Source organism: Colius striatus, chromosome 11 (genome assembly GCF_028858725.1).
Source record: "Colius striatus isolate bColStr4 chromosome 11, bColStr4.1.hap1, whole genome shotgun sequence".
NCBI classification, from domain to species: Eukaryota; Metazoa; Chordata; class Aves; order Coliiformes; family Coliidae; genus Colius; species Colius striatus.
The window spans coordinates 5,812,333-5,830,953 of record NC_084769.1 but is presented as its reverse complement, the minus strand read 5'-3'; the positions used below and the strand labels follow the sequence as shown (position 1 = coordinate 5,830,953).

The 18,621-nt window shown below is 38.9% G+C and overlaps 1 protein-coding gene across 1 annotated transcript in view; it reads right to left on the bottom strand.

The window, feature by feature from the left end:
* Positions 1–18,621, bottom strand: part of LRP1B (LDL receptor related protein 1B) — a 556,160-nt gene that overhangs the window by 334,682 nt on the left and 202,857 nt on the right. The window contains exons 6-7 of the mRNA XM_062005148.1: positions 17,701–17,829; positions 10,494–10,751 (exon numbers count right to left, since the gene is read on the bottom strand). Coding sequence (XP_061861132.1) covers positions 10,494–10,751; positions 17,701–17,829 — 387 coding nt within the window. The remainder of the gene's footprint in view (positions 1–10,493; positions 10,752–17,700; positions 17,830–18,621) is intronic.

Sequence of the window (18,621 nt, the reverse complement as noted above, 5' to 3'; positions counted from 1 at the left end):
GCAGAGCGGGTGCACAGTGCTAGGTGCTGTGCCTTCCCCTTCCCCAGCACCCTTCCAGCCAGCTGCCACTCATCCTGGCACGAGGCTCTCCAGGCAATTCACCAGTCCATGCAGAACTGTATTTTGATTCTTTTCAGAGCAGCCATCTTCAATTATATTCTTTCTCAGTCAATTTTATGATAGAATAATTGTCCATCCAAGGATATGTTTGCAAAAGGACACTCACCCCACCTTCCCAACTCACACTGTGACCAATTATTTTGTAAGATACAGAACACGGATTTAAAGTGCATCCACAGACTGCTGTAAAACCTGTTTTCCCACTACTTCATCTTACTTGAGTTGACGTTTCCCAATGGGTTCATTTTTTAATCTAACACAGTGGTTATGACTGTTTAAAACAAACCTGCTTTCTGTAACCAGTTGAGCAGACTCAATGACTAACCAATTTATCCTCCAAAGAGCCTTAAAATGAAAATACATGTTTTCAATGTATTCATAACTAGAAGAAAAACAGCACTGATCTTTTAAACACATCATACTTCTCTCCTTATATAGAAGTTAAAAATACTCCCTTATCTTAAAAAAATGGAATCATACACTTGAGTAAATAGCAACAAATGTAAGCAAGTCCAAAAATACCAAAAAGAGCAAGAGCCTCCAGAACTGCAAATAGTAGCAGGTTATCTCCACACACTCCTCAATCAGCTCATCAGTTTTTGATGGCATAGTGTGACAGAGATGTTACTCTGTTAGGGATGGAAAGACTATGCAAACTTTATCATCAGTGGAAGAATTGTCAAGGTGAACACCTAACCTAACACACCAAACCAGAGCTGCTTTGTGACATGTTGACAAATGCAGAGCTTCAGCTCTGAGCAAACAGAGCGACCCTTTGCATATTCTGTCCATCTTTTATGATTTCATTACTTAGAATGATCAAAACACTGTTTTTCCAGAACTAAGAAATCTATGTAGCTGAAGCCTGACTCCAGCTCAAGTGATTTACTGTGCTTCAGCGCGTTTTTACACGTAATTTTTCAATTTCAGAATGAGTTCTTCACTAAAACCACCACAGAAAAATTTACAACAAAACCAAGATTTTATGTTATTCAACCTAACTGACAAAGAGTGAGAAGGACAGGATTTGTTCTTCTCATTTATTTCATAATGCTGACATCCATAAGTTTTTCAGCATTTCATGTTCTATTCCAAAGCTGAAGTCAGAAGAAAGTTTTAAATCAAATTTGCTTCATTCTAAGTAGAAATCCACAATGTAAATTTTGTGGGTGTAAAGGATGAAAATATTTCTGTGAGCTGGAGATAATACTTTTTGAGCTAGTCATTGCTTCTGCCATTCAAAGAAGTTAAAAACTGAAAAAAACCAATCACATATTAAACTCCAAAATCAGATGGTGGTGTTAATTTGCCATGTCCACTCCAGTGTAAATAATAATCACAGTTTTATCACCATTGGCAAACACGCAATTCCTCTTTCTGTAAGAGCTCCTGATGAAGTGCTAAGTAAAGAACAAGCCCTTTATTTTACTCTGACCCACATCAACTCTTGGGTGTGCCTGTCACAGATTACAGTACAGCCCAGAAACACCTAGGCTATGGTGAGTATGGAAAGCAGAACAGCCCTGAAGTGGTACAGCTTATACCACTTCTTAAAAAGCAGTGACAAAGATCCTCCACCTTCTTTTTATTTTATCTGATACATAGCTTCAGAGTTCAGATTTACTTGGATTAATAGAATTTCTTCTTCATTTAGGAAAGGCATGATCTTCATGCACCCTTTTCCCTGTAGCAGTAAAAATCATTAGATCAAAATATAAGTTGCAACACACAGCAATTAGTCAAGGCCACCAGCTAGATCATGACTCACAATACTTGTGTTTTTATTCTGTTTGCATGTATAAGATATAAGAGCAGATTTTTTTCTGCTGCTGCTTCCTCCAAAATATTCAGCAGGCAGTGTCTTGTATTACTATTCATCAGGTAGAAAAGAACAAATAGTAGCTGGGATGCAGTCCCTGCAAACACTAACAGAAGTTGTGCCAATTCCCTGTCGGTCACTTCACTGATGTTCTGTAGACTCTGTTCTGTGTGTAGCAGATACAACACAGTACACTCCTAAAACTTCTGAGGTTCTTTGCTGAAAACATCCTGTTTCCTTATGGTTTTAGCTATAGACTAAATATCTATCTGGGACTGACTTTGGTCTGCAATTACTCAAATGCTTATTGTTTTATATCAATATATCAGTTATAACGGTGGGTGCAATGAAATAATATTTTGGGTTTAGAGTTTTTATTTGTGACCCTTTTTCTCCTATAAAGACAAAGAAGCCAAAGACTTTTAAAACTGTTTTCTTGGTGGAACTTGTGTTCTGTGATCTGTGTCTCAGAGAAAAGTCTTTAGGAGGCAGAAGAACGAATTTCAATGACATGATTCAAAGTTCATTAAGTAAAAAGCATGGGTTCTTGACTTCCTCAGTTGACTTTATCTTTTTTAATGAAATCTGAATGAAATCTTTGCATTAATAAATTAATATCTGGAAGTACATGGCAAATTTGCTGTCAATTAGTCTAATTGAAGTAAACTTGATTAGCGTCCTATGCGACATGAATTTACAAAGAAGCTTCTCCACTTAAGGAGAAAACCACTGGCTCTAGCCTAACAAATGTGAAATTTATAACTAAAATAATAAGGTACCAGTAGAATAAGAGAAGTTCATGCATATATGATTAGTATCAGATGGTATTTGCTACTAAAATATTGATCAGATATTAATTGTCATCAAACCAGTGTCTAAGAGTGTAAACCTGAAGCCTCAAGTTCATAACTAGCTTTTACTAAATGGGCAGGTAATAATTACATGTCTCATATGCAGAAGACAATATCCTGTGAATACTGAGGACACCTCAAGAGCCTGAAAGGTGTAGAGTAAATGGTAGGGGGCCATAGAATCATAGAATGGTAGGGGTTGGAAGGGACCTTCAGAGATCATCTAGTCCAACCTCCCTGCAGAAGCAGGTCAACCTAGACAAGGTTGCATAGGAACTACACAGTTGCTTAGATCCTGTATGGGATCCGAATGCAGTAGAAGTTTTAGTTGTGAAAGACAACATCAATCTGGCTCTTGTTTCCTTTGCAGCATGTTAGGGAAAAAAAAAAAACAACCAAACAAGACTTTCTAGTTTCATCAGACAGCAAAAAAATCCCCCTTCTCAACCAGCACTGGCACCGAAGGACCATGGGATTATCTTTCCTGATCTCCAAGAAGACTGTGCTATGTAAATGTCTGTGTCTCCCTGGACATTTGCCCATCATTGAAGTCCACAGTGAAATTACAGAAAAACAAAACAACTTCAAGGTTTTATTGAGAATCATATTAGAAAGCCTAGTTGTAGTGGCTAACAAATAAACACCAAAATGAAGCTGAGAGAGTGTGTATGGAGGTCAAAGGCTTATGGGAAAATGTGTGTCTAATCCCCTAAAACATGCATTATTTATTCCCACATTTCAGGAAAAAAAAATTACTTGTGGGTTTTGTTGTGTTGGGTTTTTTTTAACTGATATTTCATTATTCTTGTATCTGGGGATATAAAGGCATTCGTAAAATATTCATACCAAAATTGTGCATTTCATATTTGCAGCAACCTCGTTATCTATAGATTAGATCTTTATGGCCTCCACAATTATTTTATCCTATCTTCAAAACCTTGTTAACAAAATACAAATGCTCCTGTTTTATAAGCAGTATAATAATTCAGTTTGACAGAGAGGAAGAGTCCCTCAGCATAAGGCTTCATAAAGATAAATTTACATGGCTACTGATACTATGGCAAAGTGTCCATTAGTTATTGACAAAATCCTTCTGCTACTGTGGGAGATGGCTTGCTTGCTCTTGGATTTCCTCCCTGGTGTAAGAGCTTTTTATTAAGGAGGGGCTGGGTTGTAAGGAAGACACAAAATGTATGGTCATGTCCCACTGTTAGGAAAATTATGTGGCTAATTAAAGTGAAAGTCCAAAAATGGTCAGCACAGGGAATAAGGGCATAAAAAGAGACACAGGCATTGCAGAGACAGCATTCAGGAGACTGTACCAGGCAGAGTTTAGGAGGTTGGGGCAGCAGGGGGGAAATAGAAAATAAGAACTTTGCACTGAGAAATGCCATTGAGATATGGCACTTTATTTTCTCTACTCATTCTGAGAACTAACTGCCCAGGGCATGCCTTCTGAGAAGCATATAAAAAGAAAATAGACAGAAGATAAGCTTTTGGCTGATGTCAGACAGACGGGGTTTTGGCTGATGTCAATGAAAAATCAGTTACAGAACCCAGATCAGTAACAAAGCTTGAAGAAATAGTAGTATTATATCTTTGAATGACTGAAAATCTTCACTCTTGGCAATAGAGAAGAAGTTAATTAATAGCTCTTGTGTCAAAAAAGGATTAAGTGCAGGTAACCTAACTTTGGAAGGAAATGTCACGCATTCAGAGCATCTGCCATGGAAGTCTGTGCCTCAAAACAACATAATGCAATATTATAGGGACACTATTTAAGCTAGTAGAACAATCCTGAAGTTAAATTGGATGGACTGTATCCAAAAGCTGCTCCAAAAGCGGCCAGATCCTTCACAGCAAACATTTAGAAGCTCCTAATTTATGCAAGGCCCTCTTAGGATCTCTGATATACATATTGTACCTTAGCAAACACCATACACTTGAATATAAGAGTACTATTAATAAGAAAAGTTTATGAATTTGAAGGATGAGATTCAACTGATCATGCTGGTTGGAACAGAAAGGCTGAATGAAAAGATATGAACTATCCATATTCTTCTAGGAAATCTGATGGGCATCAAAAAGGCTACATATAACCAATAATGAGAAATGACTAGCCAGCAGCTATAGAAAGGAAGTTTCTGTACAGCCTGGTGTCTCCAAAGGAGTCTTGTCATTAAAGGGGGTAGAAAAACTGTACACAAAAGGAAAATTATCAGATAGCATTGTTTCTTGTATTAAACAAAAGTCCATACTGCACCAGGAAAACACCTCATCAAAGCTGTATCAAATACAGGAACAAAAGTCTCGTAAGTCCAGGTACACCAGAATGAGGAATGAATGTATTCAATTGGTGCTCTGAAGGGGAGCATCTAAAAGTACATGGCAGGGGGGAAATTTACCATGGAGACATCTGAAAATCTCAAAGGCCATTCAGGAAGTGATGATGGAAGACTCAGGAAAGATGTAGTCTTATATATATGACAGTGATGGCTCCCTGTTAAGCATCACTAAGTTCACAGCAGTGGTCTGTGTTGTCTGAGAGAACTTTCAGGTGTCACCTGGAAGCTGACATGAATAACAAGGTGCTAAAAGTCCAATAAAATAAATAAGGTTTCCAGAATAGCAGAGGATCAGATTTGGAGAATTGCTGGACAGTTAAAGTACATGAGGAATTCTAGTTGAATAAACATTAAATTCATGTGAAAAGTTTTGTGTATTTAATGATGGATCTGCCTTGAGCACTTCAGAATGAGATACTGACACTATTAAAAAGAAAAACAAAACATCACCTTGGGCAAAGTAAGAAAGGTCCCTATCCTGAAACAGCATTTGTCCAGTCTTCACAGAAATGAACGTCATATACAGGACAAGTATGCTGGGATATTTCTTTAGGATACTCTTCTCACATCCTTTTCTGGTTCCCATTACTGTATCAGATGCTCTGAAGTGACATTTGAGGTGTAAATGACCTTTGACATGAAACCTCCTTTGGTTCATCTTCTGTAAACATAGACTGTCTATGACAGAAGAAAGAGAAAAAAATGACATCCTACGACTATATGACAGCTTATAACGCCTGTCTGAAGAGAAGTTTGGGGCTGATCTGATGTAGGAACAAACACCTCCCCCCAGATCTTCACAACTGCTGCCCTGAGTAAGCCAAACTTTGATTTCTCATGAATATTCGCAGGAACTTCACAGGAAGGTTGCTGACAAGCACCATCTCCAGTGCTTAGTGTTCCTTCAGTGATTGAGCCTCATCAATGCCAAGCTAAATGACTGCAGCTATTCTGAACACAGCACTAGGAGTTGTGGATAATCAGTGTTAGGAAGTTAGGTCAGAGGCCGAGGGGTAATTAGAAACGTAACCAAACAGACACTGTTAGATCTTCATAAAAACCTTTGGGCTCCCTGTCTGATGGCCTTCGTAGCAACAGCATCCACAAAGTAGGGGAGATAAAAAGTCAGCTTTGGCTTGTGCTTGTGAGGGCAAGGAGAGGCAAATACTGCTCTCCACCAGAGACTACCAGTCCTCCATGCCTGTTACCCGTTTCCAAACTGGGAGTGACTCTTCCCCAGTGCTGTGGTAGGGCAGCCTAAGGGAAGGTAGCTGGATTAAAACTGAAGTAGTATGAAGGAAGCAAGGCATTTCTGCACATCCAGATCAATCCTGTACACACAAATCTGGCAAAAGAAAAGCCTGTGTGCTTTCCAAGAAGAGGTAAGATCAATTGGCTGGAGATATCAAACACCACAAGGTGGCAAAGCTGAACAGAAAGCATTGCAGGATTTGTACTGGTGTACTGTGATAACTGAATGCCAAGAAAACCTGAATCAAATACCAGCCAAGCAGAAAATATCATACTCTGGAAGCATCATCCCAGAAGAGATTTGGTTATATTCTTCAAAAGAATAGTGGGTAAAACCCAAGCTATGCTGCCTGGTGCTTGTTTAGAGATCATGTAAGGTGCTTGGTACTTGTAATGATGAAGATGCAAACTGTCCCAGTGAGGAAGAAGATTGGGTCATCCAGATGATGCTGGTCTTGCTGCCCCCCACTCCAACATACAAAAGCATTAAGATAGTACAACATGGCTTTGGAAGGGTGGAAAACTGTGACAGATCTTCCATATTTATATTATTAAAAAGAATTTTTGCTAGTTTTTTGCTTGAGGTAGCACTCTACATAAATGATTGTTCCTGAAAGTCTTCCAGTCTGTACTAACTGGAAGTGGACTGTGAGGTAAAGTGTCAAGGAGCACACTCGTTATTATGGGCAATGGTTGCACAAGTCTTCCTAAGAGAAGAATCTTCCCTGAAGGCCTATTTGGCTCTGACACTGTCTGCATAAATCTCTGCAGGAAGTATCCTTCCAGCTCCGCTTCCAAAAACTTCTAGGATTTAAAAAGACAAAGATGAAACAAACATGCTAGTGTCTGTTGTTTCTTGGCTAGGAAAAGAATGCCTATGCTGACATTGCCATGCCTACAGAAACCTATCCTTATTTAAAAGGATCCTATCAAACCAAGCCTATCCTTGATATGATAAATGTTATGAACCTGAAACCAGCATAATAACTAAGCATAAGGAATGTCATTGCTGGACTTGCAGTCTGCTATCCTGCAGCACCCAACACCCAAGTGCAGGATCAGCCTCTCTCCCATCTTCATCCTTATGCAGAATAAGGTATAGATGCAGACCAAGCTAACACAGCTCTTCAAAGGAAGCTGGTTGTATTCATCTGGGATAGATAGAAACCAAACTGAAGTTGCATTGGACTGTCTTTTGAGGGAGAATGCTAGATACTAAAGGATTGTAATTCCTTTTTTTTCTGAATCCAAACCTTATGCTCACTACCTGGAGCTGGTACTCTATGACCTATCATGAAAACAAAGTCATTTTCATAGTCCCTGTTTTCCTAAAGTAGTTTTTTCTTAAGAGATGACCTACATGCTTTGTTTCTAACTACAAGACCTCCTCACCTTCACTAAACCACTTTGAATAAGTCCACTTCAAGCAGTCCCAATCACTTTGTAAACCTGACTTTTCTATCACTTTTTGTATCATATGCAGATATTTTCTTCCACTAACAAAAACATACACAAAATGGTTTCCTGTGAAGAACACACCTTCCATTTTTATCTGAATAACTCCACGGGCATGATTATTTCCTTAGCTTGAGCTGCCAGAGAATGCATTTACCCTTGAAATTCTTGACAAAGAGTTCAAATGAATTAATTTGCCTCATTGGATGTAGTGCTATATGGTGAAGAGAAACAGCAGAAGTCACCTGATGGGTAACAGATTGTGGTGGGAAGAAAAGGAAGATTCTAAAATTAAAACTCAATTTTGGAATAGCCACCAAATGACCCATACATGTGTGCAGGCATAATTTATAATAGATACAGTAACATGAAACTCCTGGCCTGTCCTTGTGCAGGCATAACTCCAGATATATGTCTGGAAAAGAAGATATTAATCAGGTGGATAATTTCTGCATTGAGTACTGAGGGAAAAAAAAAACAGCCAACAAATCTGCAACAAGTGAGTTGAACCTTTGAAAGTTATTCCCATGAGGAGCAGCACGGTGTCTGTGCTGTCTCATGCCTCAGCTGCCCCAGTGAGTCTGTCTGTTGAGATAGTTCACTATGAGCTGCTGTGGGTCAAAAGCAGCTTTCCCATTATTTGTCCTTCCAAGAAGAAGTGTCTAGACCATGGGGAGTGATGCTTCCCTGGGTTTCTTCATGTGCCTGGGAGAACTACCACCGCAGCTAAATCTCCTAGATTTTGTCAGTCTGAGCTCCAAACCCGGCTCCAAGCAATGTTTCTCTGTCTCCAGGCACTATTTCCCAAAGCAAAATGAAACACGCAGCTGGAACAAGTTTCTGCAGCCGTTTCATGTCCATGGGCGTTTCTAGTTTTCATTTAAAAGAGACCAAACGATTATAGTGAAGCTGCAGAAAAATATCAGAGACCACAGGCCGATGTGTACTAGCACCATGAAAAATGATTAGCTCATTAATTCCAGTCTCTGTATTCATTTCAAACCCTTCATACAGCCTTAGTTTTGCAAACAGATGCACTAATGCAGATCTGAACACCATAGGGACTGGTATTTCTTTTCTCAAGCGGAGAAGAGAGGGGAGAGGAATGCAGGGGAGAGCTGGTGGAGAACTACAAAACACAGTGCTAAGGCCCACTCTGATGATGAAGATAAGTGACAGAACAGACACACATACAGTTCAATACAAAACCAATTTTGCTAAGGACTGCAGTTAATTTGATTGTGCTTTCTAACAGGAAAAGAAAATAAAATATCAATAACAGAGAGAATTAAAAAAGCACAGTCAAATACTGCCACCAAGATCTTCAAGGCTCTTATTTATCTAACATATGAAAAGCTCTCTAAATAAACCCTGAATCAAATAGGAGGAAGACAATAAAAACCCCAACCTAACTATGCTTTACATCTAGGATAAGAGAGTCCTCTAAAAGAATAGTCACAATGAGTAGTGAACAAAAAACCCAAATCCCAAACCCAATTTTGTGTGTTCTATTTTTTTAAATAATTTGTATTCTAGTAAATACATAGCTAGCAAAATAATTTAAAAACCCCCAAAGTTTACTTTGCAGAAATGACCACATGCTTCAACAGCCTTTCTGATAGTCTACAGCACAATCTCTATGAAGAATTTATCACTTTATCACGCACCTATAAGAGTCACAATCAAATGTGTGATGTGAATATTCCTGAACTGGGTGATCAAAGACTTTGAGATCTGTTCTGAGCTATTCCTGGATGCCCAACTCTCTTTGAAGGGATTTTTCAAAATCTTAGGTCCAATTTTAGTCCACTATTCACAGAATCACAGAATGGTGAGGGTTGGAAGGGACCTTTAGACATCCTCTAGTCCAACCTCCCTGCTAAAGCACTCTTAGGTCTTGAGTTTTTAGAGACCTTTAATTAACAGCACCATTACCCTCCTCAGTGCTGTAGATCATAAACTGATTTGTGGGCATCTCTTTGGTGAGAGATGAAGAAAATTGCTTATTTTTTTGCCTGCATGCTATTTTGCAGCCTGTTCACGTGAGGATGTGTAAGTGGATGAACACCTCCTTCAGAAGATAACAGCATTTCAGAAATGGGAAGCAGATTGAGAAATAATGCTGTAATGCCAAAGACTAACTCGGTAAGATGGGTTTAGGTCTTCTTAGTATTTTTTTTAATTCCTTGCAAATAAGGGCAACAATTTATTTACAGTAAGTCAGGAAATATTTTGTTATTTCAAGAACTAACATATCTTTGTTAGCTGACAGCAAATGTGATAAGCAAGTGTTCCTTTAATTCATTGTCAATGCCATTCTGGTAGCAAAGTATCATTTATGTAGCAGTTCTTTGCCAGAGAAAAGGAAGCATTTCACATTTCTTCTGTTGCACTGACGTTTTTGTAACTTCCACACACTATATTTAGCCTAGAAATATGCACATCTTTACAAACTTTGTATAGATATAAACATTGCAACTCAGACTGAATATATATAGGAGCGAGAAACATAAAAGTGCTTTAGTATGAGTTGCAATGTTTCATGACTTAAGACTGTTTTCCACACCAAGCCCCAAAATACTTCTGAAGGTTCCTGCAACAGTTCTCCAAGACAAACACTAGTGTTTTGCTAAAATGCTGTCAGATACTTACTGTGAAGATACTGAACAATGTTTATTATCCACTCATCTGTTAACTTCCCAGCTTTTGTTATCTTGGTACACTTCAGCTGACTTGAAAGATCTCTCGATTCAATCCAACAAATTGTGTCCTCTTTGTAGGTGTAGTCTAGCGTCAAAATTGCAGATCCTTTCACAGGAGTTCGGGAAGACATTTCGCTTCCATTAAGATATAATACTTCAATTGTTTCAGAGCTTGCAAGCAGAAGAAGAGGAGGTCTATCAGCAGGCTCTAAAAACAAAGCAAAGGGATTTTAAAAGGTTATCAGACTCTGTATACCATATTTATCTTTTCATTTTTAATCTAGTTTTCAATGTTCTTACCTGCATATTTTAAAGGGATTTAATAAATAGGTATTGTTTTTATTTTCATAACTATCATATATTCCAAATTACTAGTCTATTTTATCCTGCTGTTCTAATGGTTCACATCATTAAAGAAAATTAATTACCCTAGCCCCACAGCTTCTGTTTAATTCCAAGTATCATTATTGCAACATTTTTCATGCCTAAAATGAAATACAACTTATGCAAATTACTTCTAACCAGATTACTGGCGTTTCTAAAAGAATGAAGGCCAGAAAAACCTGCAGAACTTATGAGTACACATGAAATGGTAGGGTACTGTGATATTAGAGTCTGTAAAATAAGACAAAAAACTGAGGAGTGGATGCTGACAAAAAAACCACTTGAAACCAACCTAACAAAAATCACCAGTGCATTGAAATGTGGCTACATCATACAGGTGGTGGGCCTAATACCATCCATTAAGAAGTAGAAAGCACCATGACAGCAAAAACCAGATTGCTCCAATGCCCATCCAGCCTGCCCCTGAATTCTTCCAAGGATGAGGCATCCACAGCCTCTCTGAGCAACCTGTGCCAGTGCCTCACAGGGAAGAACTTGTTCTTTACATCTAATCTAAATCTGCCCTCTTTTAGTTTGAAGCTGTTATCCCTTTTGCTATCACTACATGCCCTTGTAAAAAGTCCCTCTCCAACTTTGCTATCGGCCCCTTTAGCTTCTGGAAGGCTGCTGTAAGGTCTCTCTGGAGGTTTCTCTTCTCCAGGATGAACAACCCCAACTCTCTCAGCCTGACTTAGAGGAGGAGTGCTCCAGCCCTCAGATCATCTTAGTGGCCTCCTCTGGACTCCCTTCAGTAGGTCCACATCATTTGTCTCTTGGGGACCCCAGAGCTGAACACAGTACTGTAGGTGGGGTCTCAGAAGATATCTAACAACTGAGGGGATTGAACTTGTTTGTTCACACATTCCTGTGTGGTATAAGCCAAGGGTGATGCTCCCTATACTTGCTTTTTCCAAGACACAAGGCAGTAGTGTTCTTATTAAGCAATTTTATTCAAAAGCTGCCAGCTAAGTCAATTTGCAGTCGGCAGGTATCTGGTGTATGTAAATGTCCCTTTATCTCCATAACAACTTCTGCTACCTATCAGAAGAAGAAAGCCAAACTCAAGTGATTCTGTCTCTATCACCCACTCACCCCAGAGACTTTACCATTGACTTGACTGTTCTGTTTAACATCTTTACCAATGACCTGGGAGTGTAAATGGAAAGCAGTTGAACATGAGCCAGGTGGCATCCTGGCCTGTAATAGAAATAAGGTGGCCAGCAGGCCCAAGGAGGTGATTGTCCTCTTGTACTCAGCACTGGTGAGGTGGCATCTTGAATACTGTGTCCACTTCTGGGCCCCTCAATACTAGAACGACATAGAGGGGCTGGAGCGTTTACAGAGATGGGCAACAAAGCTGGGAAGGGGTTTGGAGAACAGGTCTCATGGGGAGCTGCTGAGGGAGCTGGGGATGTTTATCCTAGAGGAGGCTGAGAGGAAACGGGATCACTCTTTACAACTACCTGAAGGGGAGTTGTAATGAGCTGGGAGTCCATCTCTTATCTCCAGTAATGAAAGATAGAACACGAGGAAATGGGCTCAAGTTGCACCAGGGGAGATTTAAATTGGACATTAAGAAGAACTTTTTCACTGAGAGTGTTGTTAAGCATTGGAAGGGGCTGCCCAGGGAGGTGGTGGAGTCACCATCCCTGGAGATATTCAAAAACACATTGATGAGGTGCTGAGGGATATGGTTCAGTTTAGTGATGGGCCTGGCTGTGTGAGGCTAGTGGTTGGACTTGATGATCTTAAAGGTCTTTTTCAACCCTAGTGATTCAACGATTCTCTGATTTTTACAGCCTGGTACAAAAGGTGTGTTTCCATTTGCATCTTGTGAAATGTTGGGATTTTTTTTTCCCCAGCTCAGCTGCTGGATCCAATCACTCCTTTCCCAACCAGCAGCAGTGTGAAAAATCCCTTGTTTTTATTTTTGCTCTTTGTGATAAAAGGTATTTCCACTCTCTGCAATTTAAAAGCCTCCAGGAGGAGGCAGCTACACAGCAACTGTTTGCAGTTACACAGTCAACATGTTTGTTCAATTGTCCGAGGTTGCAACACAGAACCACATCCTTTCTTGTACTGTTTTGAACCGGTCTACCGAATACTGCAACGAGGATTTAATACCTCACTGAACTCTGAAGAAAGGTTGCATTTTAGTATTTATGTCTAAGACATAAGGGAATTCTGAGGAAGAATTAGTGTCAAATCTGCCGAGCAACAGTTGTAATCAAACCTGGCTGCAGACAAAGGAATGGTAAGGACTGGTGGCATTGCTAAGAGGTTCTGCTCAGCAGGCGCTATTGAACATTAAAAATACATCTGTGTTCTGGCAGAACTTATGCAGAAACTGGATTACTGAGCTTGAAATGATATTTTTCAGGCAGTCCATACATGAAATAATTCAATGGATGGAATCAGTTAATCATGTTTTTTCACTGATTCCCCAGAAGCTGTGCTGCCATTCAGTGGGATCTCGACCGGCTTGAGAGTTGGGCAGAGAGGAACCTCATGAGGTTCAACAAGGACCAGTGCAGAGTCCTGCATCTGGGAAGGAACAACCCCACACACCAGTACAGGCTGGGGATTGATCTGCTGGAGAGCAGCTCTGCAGAGAGAGACCTGGGAGTCCTGATTGATAATAAACTAAACATGAGCCAGCAACGTGCCCTCATGGCCAAGAAGACCAAGAAGGCCAATGGCATCCTGGGATGCATCATGGCCAGCAGGTCAAGGGAGATTCTTCTCCCTCTCAACTCTGCCCAGAGGGGTTGTGGAGTCTCCTTCCTTGGAGGTCTTCAAGACCCGCTTGGACACGTTCCTGTGTGACCTGATCTAGCTGAACCTGCTTCTGCAAGGAGGTTGGACTAGATGATTTCTAAAGGTCCCTTCCAACCCCTACCATTGTATGATTCTATGATTCTATGATAGTGTATTGTCTAGTGCAGATGAAAAATAAAAAAGTGAAAAACTACTTGTATGTTTCTCAAAAACAGAATCAAAGCTTAAAAGTGGATAGATGCAGGATGGGTTACAGTGAGCTGATGGCAGCTTTTCAAATCAATGGGCTTCATGTGTGTTATTTTTTTTTAAGTTTGGTGGTTTGTTTTTTTTCCATTTTATAGGAAAGATAAGTGAATAGCTCTCTAATCCAGGCAAGTTTTATGATTCATCCCTCTTGACTAAAATGAAAGCATCTTCCTTTGAATTACGTTTAAGATAGAGCAGTGGAAAAGATGAAAGACACTTCCCCCTCCACCCTGATCTTGTCTAAAATATGAATCAATAAATGATGTCACAACAAATCAGAAACTGAGGCGTTTTGCTCTGCCAACAGTCCTACTTCTCCTCTGGAAGGAAAGTTACAGAAGTGGCAGCAATTTATTTTTTTTCCACGTCAATGACATGAAACGGATAAACCACTGAATTCATTGTCTACAAACAGCTTAAAAAACCTTTCTCCTGAGGTATGCATTGTAAATTCTAAGTACTTTGCTCTTACCAATACATATATTGTACAGAAGTCTGAAAAACAGTTAGTACTGTTGAATAAAACACAGTCCAAGCTTATTTCGCAATTAATTTTTGATGCTTATCCACAATACACCCCACAAAAGGTCTGCTTTATTTCTAAACCCTCAAAGATGAATTCTGTGACACTCTATAAGACAACTGTGTTGCAAGATCAATGTAAGATTGATGAATGTTTTCTAAATACCAAAAAAAGCTTTTTGCTCTAATCATTATCAGTTTACCCTGCTTTATCTACATGACAACTGTTTCTTATCACATAGCATTTCTCTCTGGATAGGTCATGAAGATATAAAACACACCAGGAACTTTTGGAGAAAAAGGTTGGGTTTTTTTTTTCCCCTCAGCTAAAGATTTCCAATTCTGTCATTTTGTTTCTTTAAATATTCTTTATCAAATGCAGGCCTTGCAGGATAGACATACAATATTGGTAAACAAAGGCGTTCTGAAACTCTGCTTCAGCAAAGCTGTATTTTATTTCACTTCCACCTCAGAAGAAGTCATTATCTGATTCTTTATTCATAAAAGAAAGTGTGGTTAAAAAGTCTGGAAAAACACATGGTGTGCTCCCAGCTGTTTTGATACCTATTTTAACTTCTTTCCCAAAGGTACCGTGCAGCTAAAAGTTTCCAGCTCCAAAGTTATTTAAATGTGCTGAGGAAGAAAATGCAGAATTTAATGAGGGATAAACCTTACCACCTTCACAAACAACTATTTGGCTGACTGAAGTGTAGGAAAAAAAAGTGGCTTCTGTGAACTTCTTTGCTAATTGTACCATGCCACGTGCAGAAAGATAGTTGTGTGGAGGTGGGCTCCTAGGCTGGGCAAGAACTGCAGGAGACCAGTTGTCACTGCACTCATCCCTGTGCCAGGGCAGGACTCCTCCAGAGATGTACTCACAAATACGTGTCACCTACTCAGCACCATCTATACCTGGGCCCTCCAGCAGCTCCTTTTAAACACTCTACTTGTAAATATCCAGAAATCTCCCACTCCATTTACAGAGCAAAGGGCTGATAGTTTGGTGTTGCATACTGTGCCATATCTAGGATCTCAGCAATTTGTATTCTTAGCAGATCTGCTGTTATTAACATTGAAAGTTTTACATAATGCCTAAACTAACCTAAGCCTCTCCTGCTGCTTCTTATCTTTCATAGCTTTTACACACAGAGCAGAATATTCCTTGGCTCATTTTCTTTATCTATTTGACAACTACTTTTGTCAAAGGGAGACAAAGCGGATAGCTTGCTCTTTCCATCCTTATTTTCTTTAGTGTTTTTAAGCCAAAAAAAAAGTTGATACTTTTTCTAAGTACTCCTTTTAGGTATCTTTTTTATTTCTCCCTGGGTTCTGTTCCACTGATGCCCAGTTGCCTTGTGTGGTAACCTTCACTCTCACTGGATGTCACATCCCAGCTGAAGACTTCCCAGCATTCAACAAGTAGCAAGCTTACTTCATGTCTCTTGGAGTAATAATATTGCTTATGCATACCAGGGTAGTAGCTTTCCCCCTGCCCAACAGAATGCCACTCATTTTTGACTTGTGATCTGTTACACATTTGAGCTACTTTTCATCAGTCAGTCTGTGCAGGGCCACAGTTTGCTTTTGTCCCTGCTCGAGCCTTAGCCGACAAGGTAGAAACTCATGTAGAGCAGGTTGTATGGTCAGTGAAGCTATGACTGTAACTAGAAACTTCACTATTTTCCACTACAAGCTGAACTCAGTGAAGCAACAAAAGCTATTACAAGTCATTGAAGCTCTTGCAGAGCTCTGTGATTAAAACACCTTCGTTACTGTGCCAGGTGTCTTTTTGACCTCTGTGCCCCATGAAGTATTTGACTCAAATATTCATCATATTGGTAACTTCATCCAGTGTTAATGAAAGGAAAACTTGTGTTTACACATACAAAAAAATGTAATGAGGAACACTTATTTCTTTTCAGCACCATGATCTTGATTTGTACTGTCCTGTAGTGGTTTCTCTGGTTAGTGAGTAGTGAGTCCTTTCTGAAAACAACAGAAAAGGTGAATCCCACTGAAAAATAAACATGATGAAACATTAAGAAATACAGAGGAGTAGTTCTCTGTTACTCTGATTCATTTCATCAAGATCACTAAGATGCTGACAGTTCACTACAACATCCAGTTGCTACATAGTCTGCTGGATCTAAGAAGGGAAACTCAAAGGCACATCTCAAGCACCAGTACTGGCACCAAGAGGATTCCCTGATCTAGAATTGCATTATTGATTTTCATGTCGTGGAGGAAGAAGAACAGTGAAATACTTCTACTCTGTATGGGCTTTCTTCTCTCACAACACTTTGCTGTGGATTTGAAAAAGAATTGCTCAGCTGTGTTGTGTGGATCAAGAAATAATTTGGTACAAGCAGTTAAAAAGTCTATGACTTTTACTGGTGCTGAAGTCAGAACGTATTTAGTAATGCTGTTTATGTGATGAAGCCTCAAAAAAATCACTAGACCATGCTATTTTCTGATGGCAAAATAACTACAGAAAGGAACACTCAAAAAACATAAAAAACATGGCTCCATACTTTTGTCATGAGTCACTCTGGATGTTGAGTAATTGCTTAAGGAATTTTTGGAGGTTTTTAATACAAAAGTGTTGCTAATTCAATATGCTGAATAAGAAAATAATGTGTAATTTCCTCAAATACACAATGAAAACATTCATTAAGCAATAAAAAGCCTAGTGTGAATGTGTATCTCAAGAAACCCACCTCTTGAGATACTGCAAGGACAAAGCAATCTCATGTCTTTTTTTATCCTAAGGGTGCAATTACCTCACAATCGTTTCCTCTGTCTTCTCACTATCTCCATTGTCTTCCCAGAGTAAACAGCTTATTTTGTTTGTGTGAGGAAAATCTTTGATTTATTTATGAACAGGGAAATTGGGAACTGTTCTAATCTTGGCTGAACTGAGTATTTCAATTTAATTAATAATAACCACATAATAACTTCTAATATTTCCCTTGGAGTATTGTCATAATATGTGAAAAGTTTTTCTAGGGTTGTTTTGTGGCTCTTGGTAGTAGAATGAGGAAAATTCATCTCTTCTGTGTTTGCTTTTGTCTGTCTTTTTACATATATCCTCTAGATAGGGACACGGTTCAGTTGTGGGCTTGGTAGTGTCAGGTTATTGGCTGGATTTGGTGTTCTTAAAGGTCTTTTCCAACCAAAAATATTCTACAATACTTTCATTAAAGTAAAAAGACATTTAAACTTACCATTTTTGGCCTTGCAGGATTTGTTATCAGGCTGAAGTACATAACCCTCCACACAGCTGCAAGCGTACGATCCATCTGTATTTACACATGTCTGGCTACAGCTTCCATACATATTACATTCATCCAAATCTAAAGGGAAATGAACAAGATCTTGCTTAAGGATTAGAAAAAAAAAGAAATTCATTTAAAAAAATCAGAATTCTAAGTGAAAAGTTGTCATTAAGTCATTAGGGTATGATGCTTCATATTTTCCCTTTCTCAAGCTATGACCTTATTATGGATGTTGGCTGTTGAGAATACTCCAGTAACCAAACAGAAGGCTAGAAGTTTTCAAGTTTAGTGGCTATTTGGAAACATAAAATGTTATTTTTTTAAAGTAGTATCCAATGCCTACACCTCATTAAGGAGACATTTGGGTTCTTGTTAGTATAAGATGCCACTAGTTATCTGGATTGATGAAGGAGCATTTCAAGAGAGGAAATACTTGATTATCCTTCTCAAGTTGTTTATGCTGGCAATGTCTTTTAGTCCCTTAAATGAATTGTCACAACTTCTACATTAAACCATCATCTACTATATCAAGCACTACGCATTTTGTGAATAAACATAAAGAATGATTTTCTCAACTAGAGTATATAGGCATAATACCATAAAATCAAGCTATGCTGTTTAACAGTGGTTGAGAGTTTAGGTAAAGAAATTGACATTTTAAGAAATTGCTGTTGAAATTATTTCCTCAGATATATTTTTAATCACAAAACATGACAACCACAGACCAAAAATAACTCTTCATAAATTACATTTATGAAGTGTGTGGCTTAACACTGTTATTTGGAGAGAGGAGTGATTGGTAGCGAGCACATACATAAGGCAACAGAACTCCAGTATGATTATAAAAAGACAAAAAAATAAAACAAGAAA